This window comes from Rhineura floridana, chromosome 5 (assembly GCF_030035675.1).
Source record: "Rhineura floridana isolate rRhiFlo1 chromosome 5, rRhiFlo1.hap2, whole genome shotgun sequence".
In the NCBI taxonomy this organism is placed as follows: Eukaryota; Metazoa; Chordata; class Lepidosauria; order Squamata; family Rhineuridae; genus Rhineura; species Rhineura floridana.
Window position 1 is genome coordinate 74,156,687 of NC_084484.1, and position 13,126 is coordinate 74,169,812.

The 13,126-nt window shown below is 40.7% G+C and overlaps 1 protein-coding gene across 6 annotated transcripts; it reads left to right on the top strand.

The window, feature by feature from the left end:
* Positions 1-2,162: 2,162 nt before the first annotated feature.
* Positions 2,163-5,619, top strand: TCEANC (transcription elongation factor A N-terminal and central domain containing). Of its 6 annotated transcripts, XM_061627134.1 has the most exons (3): positions 2,164-2,392; positions 2,795-3,074; positions 4,460-5,619. In XM_061627134.1, the coding sequence occupies exon 3, from the start codon at positions 4,468-4,470 to the stop codon at positions 5,491-5,493; it is 1,026 nt and encodes a 341-aa protein (XP_061483118.1). In that variant the 5' UTR covers positions 2,164-2,392; positions 2,795-3,074; positions 4,460-4,467; the 3' UTR covers positions 5,494-5,619. The 6 variants fall into 6 exon arrangements, 5 of the variants coding, with proteins under 5 accessions (XP_061483121.1, XP_061483118.1, XP_061483119.1 ...); XM_061627137.1 differs by lacking the exon at positions 2,795-3,074 and having other exon boundaries at positions 2,163-2,392; XR_009762755.1 differs by lacking the exons at positions 2,164-2,392; positions 2,795-3,074; positions 4,460-5,619 and adding exons at positions 3,084-3,430; positions 3,971-4,029.
* The last annotated feature ends 7,507 nt before the right edge of the window (positions 5,620-13,126 follow it).

Below are 13,126 nucleotides of genomic sequence, written 5' to 3' on the forward strand. Positions count from 1 at the left end.
GAGTGTGGATGGTGCCATTTGGCTATGTAAGGATCCACAGTTGAGTAATGAGTTTTTTATTAGTATATGGAAGGAAGGACAACCTTTTCAGGGTTGAGAGTCACATTCCCTTTGGGAAAAGTGTTCAGGGGGGCAGATACCAGTGGTGGTGATGATAAAGCCAAAGTGGGCAGGTACACACCTTCTCTCACACACGCATTCACACACCTAACCTGCCTCCCTGGGACCCCGTCCGTCTACTTGCCCCCACACTTGCCTTCATATATATATATATATATATATATATATATATATATATATATATATATACACACACACACACATATATACATACATATATACATATACATACATATATACATAGACACATATACACACACACACACACACATATATATATAGAGAGAGAGAGACAGTGAGTGTGCTCATGTGTGTTTTTTTCTTAGTTGCTGCCCCCTTGTGGTTGTTCCATAAGCCACAAAAACTGTACTAATGCTACATCTGATGTACTACGTTTTTATCCCAATGGAAGGAAAGGCAAATATGTTTTAGGCCAAACAGTATCCTTGTCTTGAAACTGATTCAATTTCTGCTCTTCTAAAGGAACTCTCCCATCATCTTGTTCTGTATAAGGCAATAGATATATGGCTACAACTTATATCAATAGTTTCATTGCAGTTACTTTTTCTTTGAAAAGACTTTTAAAAACAAATTATTATTACTTAAAGAGCTGATGCAATAAAGTGATTGAGAGTATGCAGTAAAGGAATAATGAAACTGATCCACTTTATACCAGGTTATTGTAGGGGCTGAGACACTGTAGGGGCAACACTTTAAAGATTTGAAATGTACAACAACAAATAAAGATTTAAAAACTGGAAGGAGACAATATACCTTGAAAATGCAGGCATTCTCACAACTTTTGCCATGCAGCCAGCAATAAGCTCCTTTCTTCAGAGTAAACAGATGAGACAGATAAAGAACTGACTTTATATTTCACTCCTCCTGTTTTGGCAATATATGTAGGGAAGGAGACGAGAGATGGCTGTAGAAGATACATTCTGGGGCAATGGAGAAAGAATGTGTACCTGAGGACTATTTCGACTTAAACTTTACCAGTACTGTAATGCCTGAATAACTGCTGTGGATCTTTCTCATACAGTACTTCCAGATGGGGGCTCCCATATTGCAAACAGGTCATTCAGATATCAAAAAAGGGGTTGTTAGGAACAGGTTTTTTTTTTTAAAATCTTACTAGATTTTATGTGGAAACGTCACATCTGGATTATATGGACGGAAATGTGGGCTGCCATTCTTATGCAAACATCCTGTGGATCCTGCAAAAACTTGTTGTAAACTGCTTTGATGGTTTTGATGAAATAGCGGTATACAAATATATTTATAAGTAAATAATTAATTAATGCACGAGGAGTACCCAGCAGGTTGCAAATATATTTATAAATAAATAAATGCCTGAGGAGTACCCATCCCAGAAAAAGCACCCATCTGTAAGCACTCACAATCAGATCTATGTCCCTGAAATGAACTCTATGACATACACAGTAAATGGGTAAACCAAGATCAATACTTACAGTGTTGCATCATTTTGGAGATTTAGGAGTGCATCAGGATGGTTAGCACACCCACACTCCTGTTATTAATATCTGAACTGGACTTGAGGCATGCCAGTGGGCAAAACAGAGTTTTGTCACACATGCCTTACAATACAATCCTACACCTGTCTACTCAGAAGTAAGCCCAACTGAATTAAATGGGGTTTACCCCCAGGTAAAAGGGTATAGCACTGCAACATTCCCATTCCATCCTGGTACATCTGTAGCCATATTGTTTGGTATACAGGTGAACATTATGTTTGATGTGCTAGTATCTTAAGCTGATACAATGCAATGATGCATGTTGATGTACAAATCATGCCTCCCCCAACACCCCACAACAAACAAGTGGCTTCAGCATGTTAAACAAATATGCAAAACATCCTAATGTTCTACTAATTCCAATGGAGCTTCCAATCATGCTGTTGTCTTGAAATATACAATGTCAGCAGAGGGCAGTAGACATTCAGTTATAGAACTTGCATAACAAGGCATGTAACCACTAGTGTAGTGGCAAACTGACAAGTGCAGGGTCCTTTTGTGAGTCATGCCACCCCTCCCACTGCCACCCCTCCTAAGCTTATATCACAACACTATTGGGGCCTGCATAACTAGAGTTGCCAGGTATCTGATGTTTCCCGGAGACTGGATTTTTGGGGTCCTTTGTGCCTATCTAGAACGTGCCCTTGATCTCTGGTAACGCTGCCTCTTGCTTGCCTGCACGGAGGACCAACAGGAGTGCCTACGTCTGTGGAGAAGCTAGCTTATTGAGTACAAAGGTAAACTTCACATCGTTGCTCTGCCCAGTTTTGCCTCTGGTCTGCCCACCACTGGCATGTGACCCTCAGAAGACTGTCCAGAAGAGAATGCGGTCCTGAAGCTGAAAAAGATTCCCCACCTATGCTATAAACACTCGCCTGGAAGCAGTGCTTTTTTGGGGGGGGTAATGAGATGCCAGTTCTCATACCTTGATAAAAGTGCCGTGGTTGCCAGCACACAAAGGTTGCCATGGGCAGCAAAAAAAAGAGGTGCCACTACTCCTTACTGATGGGTACCAACATCCCCCCAAAAAGCACTGCATGGGAGGAAGCCCCATTGTTTTTAATAGGGCATTACTTCTGAATAAATGTGGATGGATATGATTACACTGCTAATTGATATATTTCTTTGTATCTCATTAGTTTGGTATTTTTGTCTTTATACTGGAAGACGTCTGGTGCGGCAGGGGGGAGACGCTTGTAGAAGAAAGCTATTAGCGGGACGGGAGGACGTATCTAACTATTTGGGCAAAAAGAGAGAGAGAGAAAATAAACACACCAACAAGAGACTATTCGCTTTAGCTGCCAAAAAAAAAAGAAAAAAGCGCGCACGTATGTTGCGTCATGTTGCGTCCACTTCACAGAGGGGCGGGCCTGGGCTGACGAACTAAAAGGTTGCCTTCAGTGGGCCTGATTACACAAGGTAAGGAAAAACGGAGGCGCGCTGTTGTTAACGCTACTGTGAGCGGAAGCTGTGGGAAGTTTGTGTGGGTCTCCTGTGTGGGACGGTGTTCTGCCCTCAGCTCCCCCCTCTCCTTAGCCACGGAACCGCCTGCAGGCCTTCTTCCTTGCCTTGGAGGAATAAGGCCCGCCAAACAGGAAGTTGAGCTCTGATCCATCTAAAGCTCTAGATCCCTATTTCTATCCTCTTTCCCAGCACAGTGGTGGGAAACTTATTGTTATTCTTTTAACAGTTTTAACAGCCTCAAATCTGAATGGAAGTCATACTCTGACATGGTAGAAGTCATTTCCCAGAGTGGCTGGATGTGAATGAGAAGAGTGAGTTATAGATACAGTACTAAAAACCTGTGAAGGAAGGTGCTCTGCACATTCCCAAAGGCACTGTCTTCTTTAGTTTGTATTCTGCAAGTATTGGCAGCAGGGTGTGGAGCTGTGGGGCTGGTTCATATTAAACTGTGCTTTTGGGATATGCTTGCACGTACCCAACCTGTATCCTCCAGTTGACACCAGTAGTCTTGCTTTCTGTACATGGGGCAAGCAAAGAACTATAATCTTATAGTTTCTATAAGGCTTTAAATGTGGCCATATTCAAGAAGCTCTGGCCCCTGGAAGTACTGAGGGGTCTTCCTTTTAAGGATTTTCATGGTTTTATTACTTTGATAAATAACACTTTGGCCGTTCAGTTTCTTGCACCGATGGAGTTCAAAATTCTGCAAACAACAATCTCTCCTGTGTATCGGATAAAATTTAGGAACCCTGGGATTCCTTATTTGCATAAATAGGATTCAACACACCCCTGAATCACATTTTATGTTTTTGATACCAACACAAGCCCACTGTTCTTTCTTATTCCTATAGGCCAAGTGACTCCTGTGAGATAAATTGTGCTTTTGGTTGCATTTTCTGTTTGACATGCAATTTGTACTATGGTTTTACCAAAGCTGAAATATCTACCACAGCATCCTGTGCAAAGACATCACAAGCCACAATTATTAATTCTAAAACTATACAATGTTCAGTCCCTCTATGTTTACTTAGAGGTAAGCCCCAGTGAATTCATTGGGTATACTCCCTAGTAACTGTGCATTAGATTGCAGCCGGTTGAAAAATTATTTATTTAAAAGATTTAACAAGCCAGTGTGTTAAAAGCACTGACAAAGATGCAAACGTAATCACTTCCATATCTATGTTTCTATAATACCTATAAGGAACATTTAATATAATACTTTTTGGAAAAGCCTCGTGTCATCTGATTAATTATCTGAATCTGATCTGTTCTGTATACCTCTGCCTTCAGTATAATCTATAGTGGCTGTAGAAAAAAAAATTCTGCTTCTTTCATTACAGGATTTGAAATGTCTCTCAAAAAAGTTATCATAACTAGAACTGATTGTATAGAGAATCTACTCTCTGAAAAAAATTATCAAGATATTAGAAGTCATCTTCTGTATCTTGAAACTGTTGATATGACTGTAGACTGTCTTCAGGAGACTGATGTTGCCAAAGCTGTGTTCAGAATCCTCAAGAATTGCCCCTCTATGGTGATGAAAAATAAGGCAAAGTATTTACTGTCAAAGTGGAAAGCACTTTGTAAGAATAATTATAATCAATCAATAGAGGTTAAGCCAGTAATATCTGATAATGCAAAAGAGGATTCTGATGACCTTCAGGTCATACTAGAAGATGCAAACTCTTCTGAAAAACAGAATCAGGATGAAATATTAGGCCCTCACAGTTCCAAGAATTGCCTGCTACCAGAAAACCATCCAAAAGATACTGAAAGTAACATGCAAAAAGATAATGCAGTTCAACTGGCACTTCAAAAGCCTTCAAGTTCAGCTGTGAGATGCAAATGTACAGAGCTCCTCTGTGAAGCTTTGATTGATTCCTCAACAAGTAATGAAGAAAGTGAAAAGCACTACAAGATTGGTGAAGAAATTGAACAACATATTTTTGCGCTTTATGCTAAAAATGATAGAAAATACAAAAATTGCATCCGAAGCAAAGTTTCTAACTTGAAGAATCCAAAAAATACTCAGCTAAGACATAACCTGTTTGTAGGAGCTCTGAGTCCTAAGACATTTGCAGAAATGTCTGCAATGGAAATGGCACATGATGAACTAAAGCAGCTCAGAGCTTCATATACAGAATCGTCTGTTTTGGAGCATCAGCTCCCCCAGAGTGTCAATGGTACACATACAAACAAAATAAAATGTAGATGTTGTGAAAAATTTAATTGCACTGTTACTGCAATTGCCAGGGGAGCTCTTTTCCTTCCTGGTTGGGTGCGAAATACAAATCCAGATGAACAAATGATGACTTACATAATTTGTAATGAATGTGGAGAGCAGTGGTACCACAGCAGATGGATTTGTTTGTGATTCTGCATTCTTTCATGAATATGTCAGAGGACATAAAAATAAAATATGAAATTACCAAAGTACAAATATCTGAATATAGAAAAACTGTAAGTGCTTTCATGTTTGGTAATGCAATAAAAATATGAATGAAGTAAAATGATTATAAAACTGTTTGAGAGATTATTCAGAACATGACTCAATCCCCTAGTAAATCTGCACTCCTTTTATATAATGCTGAGCCAAACTGCAGGATGGAGTTTTATGAATGCTCCTAAAAATCCCTTGCCCTTGGCACTTTTTTGGGGGTGGGGAATGGAACAACAACACAGCACCCTTAATTGTTTGGGAGCAGGAATTCTGTCCTTCCAATGTGGCAAGACAAGGAATTTGCCTTTTGTAAAAGCCATGTAGTTGCCTTAACAATGGGGATATTCCCTCCCCTTCTTATTAGTTCAAACAGGGCAAAGGAGTGGCTTTGTCCTCAGTAACTATGTCATGTAGCCAAATTTGATTAGTCATGTACTATCAAAGCACTTCCCCTTTACATTGGCAGGTGTGGCAGTGGATGTGCTGGACTGGTGTCTGGCCTTGGTGACAGTGGATGAGAGCCAATAAACTGAAGCTCAATTCAGATAAGACTGAAGTACTGTTAGTGAGTGGTTCCTCTGACCGTGTAGGTGTGGTTCAACCTGTTCCGGATGGGGTTGCACTCCATCTAAAGGAGCAGGTGTGCAGTTTGGGGACATTTCTGGATCCAAGTGGCCTCAGTGGCGCGAAGTGCCTTCCATCAACTTTTGCTGGTGGCTGAGCTGTGACCCTATCTGCATAGGGATTGCCTAGCTTCTGTTGTCTACACTGGTAACCTCTGGGATAGATTATTGCAATGCATAATATGTGGGGCTGCCTTTGAAGACAGTTTGGAAACTGCAGCTAGTGCAGAACTCAGAAGCCAGATTGTTTACTGGAGGAAGGAGGTCTGATCAAATAACACTGATTCTGGCCCTACTGCATTGGCCGCCAATTAGTTTCCAGGCTCAATTCAAAGTGCTGGTTTTGACCTATAAAGCTTTCTGAGGCTCATGACTCCAAAACTTCAGGGACCTCCTCTCCCCATATGAATCTACCCAGACCCTGTATTCATCATCTGAGGCCCTTCTTCATGAACCGGAGGGTGGCAACACGAGTGGTGGCTCCCCCACTGTGTAATGCTCTCCCCAGAGAGGTCCACCTGGCACCATCTATAACAATCTTTAGCAGGGCGTCGGAGTCATGGAGTCAGAAGCAATTTTGGGTGGAGTCAGAGTCGGTAGAAATGTACCGACTCCGACTTCAAAATAAATTTTGATTGACAAATTTTTTTAAATATTTTGTTTGTTCACCGCCCTGAGAGCTATTTCGCTAAGGGTGGTATATAAATTGAATAATAAATAAAAAATAATAAAAATAAATAAAATTAAATTCAAAATGTCAAAGAAGCTTCCCATGAAGTCAGCTGTAGTTGAGCATTTCACTATAACTCAAGATGGAAAACATTTTGTGTGTCAGGACCCAGATGAAGACATGCTGTGATGCCAAGATCAGCGCATATTCAGGCAGCGATAAAAATGCTCCTGTGAGAGCTTCCAATTTAAAAAGACATTTACAGCCCTTTCCAGGGCTGTGGAGTTGGAAGCAATTTGGGTGGAGTCGGAGTCGGACAGTAGAAAAATAGAGGAGTCGGAGACGAAGGTTTGGCGTACCGACTCCACAGACCTGATCTTTAGGCACCAGATGAAGGCATTTTTATTCATCCAGGCATTTTGCTCCTAACTGGTGCTCACCTTTTAGATGGGTGGGGTAGGATGTGCCCTTTTTATGTTATTGTTGGATGAGCACGTTTAGGTAATAATATTTTTGGGTTTTGTTTCTGATGTATTTTAAATGTTGTATTAGATGCTTTTAAAAATTGTAAGTTGCTTTGAGACAATTTTTTTGAAGTAAGCAACAAATTAATATAATCATGTTCACTATATGATTGGCTAGGATCACAGTAAAGAAAAGGAAGCCTTTAAAATAGCGTGGAAACATAAAACCAGGTGTAGGGGAAAAAGCCACACTCTCAAAAGCTCATGCTTTGCCCTGAAACTTTTTCTTGTGAACATTTAGTGCAGCACTTATTTTTTTACATATTGTCAAGCTCTGGTCTTGAGTGTCTTGTACTTTGTGATGGATCTGAGAGACAGATTAAGGGATTTGAGAGACAGATTAAGGATTGAGCAGGGGGTTGGACTTGATGGCCTTATAGGCCCCTTCCAACTCTACTATTCTATGATTCTGTGATTCTGCTGGTGTATCAACCAAACTGCTGCCCATCAGTTTCCCTACTGGAATTGGTAGAGGTAGTTTGGGGCATGTGTTGAAAGCTGCCAAAATTATTGTTTTAGGGGATCTCAACGTTCTCACTACGGCTGCCTTAAGAGGGCTGGCTTGGGACTTAATGAAAACCATTGTGTAAGTTCAGTCTGCTATACACACTCAGCAGGACACACTCTGGACTTGGACAGATAGGTTTTTGTTGGTTTGGACATCGAAGAGGGTTTCTCTGACCCCATTCAGACCAGTTCCTTGCAAGGTTTTGGCAAACAATAACCATTTTCCTCTGCAGGTGTGGTAGAACCTACTAAGTTACAGCACAATTCTAACAATGTATATTCAGAAATAAGTCCTATTGGATTCAATGGGGTTTACTCCCAGGTAAGTGGAGGTAGGGCTGTACCTGGTCTGCCCTGGAAGCTTATTGAACCAGATGGATTCTTGAATTCCATCCAGTTGGCAAGGCTGATGTTCCTGACAAAACCCTGGCCTCACTATAGAACTATAAAATGGAACAGACTGTTGACATGACTTCTCTCAAGTGCCCTCTTCTGCAAGGTACAGCCTGGTTTTGGGTCCATTGTTTACTGGAGTGTTGAGGCAGTGAAGCTGTCTGAGATTATTAGAATTAAAGTAATGCAAGTCTTGCAGCGAATATAATTGAACAACTAACTGCTCATTATTTGGTCAACTTTGGGATGCTGATGGTGACAAAGGCAATATTTCTCTGCCACTATTGCATCCTCAGACTTTGTGTCCTTAGTTGCCCAGCAGTGCCCTTATGAGTGGCTAGGGGCCTGTTCCAACTGGGCTCAGTGTGACAGATGTTAGAACCTTCAGAGACCCACTGTGACAGTTTGTGAGACGTTCTGAGAATAAAATTGCTCTTATCTTGATGCTACTGCTTAGTAATTTCTATGAAGGCATCTAGAGCACTGTATGGTCCAGTTAAGGTCAGTTTCAGTTGTGGCCTGAGGATGTAGACAAGGCATTTGTACCTGTGTACTTGACTCTTGTCTATCTTAGCTAATTATATCTAGCCATGGAGAATCAACTGGAAAGGTTGGTCTGGGAAGTTATTAATGCCTCCTTGGGAGCTGCAATGGTTCCAATTTCTTTGAAGGAGGCAGTTGTGTAGGCACAATTTTAAAGGAGCTTAGTGGTTAGTGTTGGACTATGACCTGGGAGACCACTATTTGAATCCCCACACAACCATGAAGCTCACTGGGTGACCTTGGGCCAGTCACTCCCTGTCAGCCTCAGAGGAAGACAATGGTAAACCACCTCTGAATACCGCTTACCATGAAAACCCTGTACACGGGTCACCATAAGTTGGGATCAGCTTGAAGGCAGTCCATCATTGGCTGCATATTTGCTTCCAGACCCAAGTCAAGGTGCTGGTTTTTACCTTTAAAGCCATAAATGACTTGGGACCTAAATACTTGAAGAAGCTCCTACTCTAATATCAACTTGTTTGTGCTTTGTCTGCTGAGGCCTTTCTTCATGTACCTCTTCCATTTGAGAAATAAAGATAATCTACAAGGGGAGGTTATCTATAAGTCTTTCCATGCAATTTTATCCCACTTACTGCATCACTTCTCCAAAGAGGTTCACCTGGTTCCAATACTGTTATCATTTAGTTACAGGCAAAAAAACCTTTTTATCTACCTGGATATTTTAATAGATTGTACTGATTTAATTTAGCACATTTTAGTCTATTTTAAGGTTTTATTGACAGTTTGATTTTCAAATTTGTTTTATGTTGTACACTATCCTGGTATGAACAGTGGTATAAAATTATTTTAAATAAATAAATACATTTGAAAAGGTCTCTGTTTTGAGATTGCAAAAAAAAAACCCCTCAATGAAATGAAGCCAATATTTAATTAAAACTAAACCCCTTTACACAGTTTTCAGTTTCTTAAGGCTGCCTTATATTTCATCACACCATTGGTTCATCTAGCTCAGTACTGTTGGCAAACAGACAGCAGCTCACCTGAGATTTTGCAACCAGGAATTGAACCTGAACCTTATACATGAGAAGCATGTGTTCTAGTTCTGAGCTATGGTCTTTCACGCCATATTCTAACATTAGTTCAATGCTTAATCTTAGTAAAATAAATATGCATTATTTAATATTCTCTATCATGCTGTGTCGTGAAGTATGAATGAATGTTTCAGATGTTCAACAAATGATGCTGCAAAGGGCACCTTATGTTCTTCAAAAACAGGAACTGAATGTCCTGTCCCTGATCCTTCCCAGAGCTCACTTACATCCTCCTTTGCTGCCTGGTATTGAACATGATGAATAGTAATCACATGAAACAGCTGAATTACAATTCATCAAGAGGTTGAATGCTATGAGTTGTGGAATGAATCAAGATAAAAGATTTGTATTGCACAATGTGTCAGATGGTTTACCAATGCCAGGATGTCTCTGTTAATAACTTTTTTGTGCAAAGGGCCACTGTTAATAGCACAATTATCACCATATATACTTTTGTTGTTTCAACAATCTAGACATTATCCCTGTTTTATAGATAAGGAGTCTGAAATTGAAAAAGAGTGTCTTGACCAGCTGCACACACTTAGGCTCTTTTAGTCATGATCTGATGAAAGAAAATGCTTAATCTGTGTGAGTTCATTTAGACTGCATTCTACTCCCAATTAATGGTCTTTGAATTCAACTGGGCTAACTAGAATTAATTAAATTAGTTGAATTCACTTGATTGGAATCCAGTTGGATAATATGACTAGGCAGACAAAGGGTTGTAGCCTTGATTTTCACCCATCCCAGGCTTTGAAAGTGAGTATTTGAAAATGGTACAGGGTTGAAAGAAGTGCTCCCACATTCCGCATACATTTATTAATAATCTGGGATTTATTTATTTTTAATCAGACTGCCTTTCTCTGGACAGAACAAGGAATGTACTTTCACTGAAAATTCATACAGTAAAATCTACCTCGAGGAACCTCAACAGGGTGCTTCCTGATGGGGGCTTAATACTGTAAGCAGGTCATTCAGATATTGTAAACAAGCCATTGATAACAGGTTTGTTCAGTTTATCAATTTTCCCCTGGAAAACAAAATCTGAATTAAATAGGTAAAAACTGGGCTGGCATTTTGATGCCAACCGTCTTGTGTGGATGCTGTGAACATTTTGCATTTGTGAGGAGTACCCATCCAACAATAAACAACCATTTGGAAGCACCCAGAGAGAGTAAAGACTTAGGAGAGCTACCTCAGTGAAAACTCTGAACGTGTGATCCGATGGGAGATGAACCAGGTAAGAACACAGTTGCTGAAATCTAAACCACGGAAGGAATCAAAGATGAAAGAATGGTTAACAATACCAAACATTACATAACACTCAAGGAGGATGAGGACAGAGTAGAGGCCTTTGTGACAATCTGAGGTAAACTTATTTTTGCAAGGGCAATTTCTATGGAATGAAGAGGGCTGAAGCCAGATTAGACAGACTCCAGAATGGTGGTGGAAGTGAAGATCAAGGCAGTGGGACTGAGCTGAGCATCATCCTCCAGGAGTTTAGCGACAATCTGAGATAAACCAGTTATATGAGAATAAGACTCATTGAACACATAGTGGGACTGACTTCTGTCTAAACATTTTTGTTTTTTGGAATATGAGAAAGACAGTGGTATCATTGTTCACAATAGGGAAAGAATTAGAGAAGAGGGATAGGTTGATGATAAGTGCAATGCATAGCAAAATATTGCAGTGTGAGGTACTCCTGTTCAGGTTTCCGGCCACTCCATTCTATTTCCGCCACCACCTGCCGGTTCTCTCTCCTCACCAATAGTTAGCATTCTGTTCTCACTGAGCATGCGCCTCATTGGGTCCAATTAGAAGTTTCCCTCTACCCTTAGGCTCCCCCCACAAGTTGTTTTGTAATTCTACGAACCACAGTCTTCCCAAGCCTGCTGATATTTCCCTCTTGTAGTTGAATGGAGCCATTTTGGCTACATATCAATAGACTCTCCGAGAATGGGTTTGCTGTCAGTATATATGTGATGCAGTGGTGTGAGTAATAGTGAGAGAGATAATTACCTGGGGTTGGGAAAGAATGGGATCAAGGGGTACATGGGGAGGTTAGGTGAATGGTTGGCTATCTTATCAGGAGATATTGGTGGGAAGGAGGGAGACATTATTTATTTATTATTAAATTTATTATTTATTATTTAAATTTATATCCTGCCCTTCCTCCCAGTAGGAGCCTAGGGTGGCACACTAAAACACTCTAAAACATCATAAAATGCTGACATGCTAAGCAGAGTTCATTCTTAGGGGATTCTTAGTACAGCCTCCAGCCTCTCAGTAGTGAGACATGTACTCCAGACATGCTTAGAGTTAACTTTATTTATTCTGGGCACTCTTAATGTTACTCCATGAATTAAATCCAAAGAACTGAGAAACCTAGCACTGTTCCTCAAACACTTGCTGTTAATGCAGTGGTATTATAGTGTTATAGGATTGGGGAGTTGGTTTGGATGATGTCTGTGGTTACCCTCCAAGCCTCAACATGCTGAACTGGTTGGTCCAGTTCTTTAAGATGATGGACCTGTTAAGTACCTGAATTAACATGTCTAAAGACTTGTTCAAGAGTAGATGTGTTGACCACAGGATGCGTGCAGGGAGGAAGCCTACCCCTCTTGGAAGAGTATCATCACCCAGTTGTTCCTGGGACAAGAAGTAGGCTGTGTGTTTAGTTTAGTCTGATGTGAAGCTGGGAGCTGTAAAGAGACAGAGAGGCCTGCATCGCTCTCTGTCTAAATCCAGAGCTATGGCTTTGGGAGGCCTCCCTGGATCTGTTGAACAGCAAGATCTGTTGAAGAGCTGTGAGCCCTTCCATGTTATGTTCAGGGTATGTATGTGTGTGTAAATAAAACCATATATTTTAAAGACACCACAGCCTCCACTGATCTTCATTCCAACAAAACTGAACCCTGGGTAAGTGTTGGAACCCCTGGAGGTCTCTCACCACTCAGAGATTGGGGTGCACACAACAATAAGTATATTCTGCATACTTATGCTTCCATTCATGTAAGTATTAGAGGTGCAAGAGGTGTAAATTACATTCCTTCCCTGAAGGGAAGTCACTGTCAGGACAAGGTGCTTTTGGTGCTGTTGCCACACTGGGCTCCTGCTCAGACGAAGGGTGGGATATGGGATATAAGAAATAAATAAATAAATAAATAAGGTGGGAGTGGTTAATAAAATTTGGGGTGGGGCTACATGGCTAGCCCTACTTGGGAAGTTGAAAGCATTTTCCCCTACTTGTAT

Bases quoted from the DNA above. Each gene is read 5' to 3' on its own strand.
- TCEANC (XM_061627137.1), top strand. From the start codon at position 4,468: ATGTCTCTCAAAAAAGTTATCATAACTAGAACTGATTGTATAGAGAAT.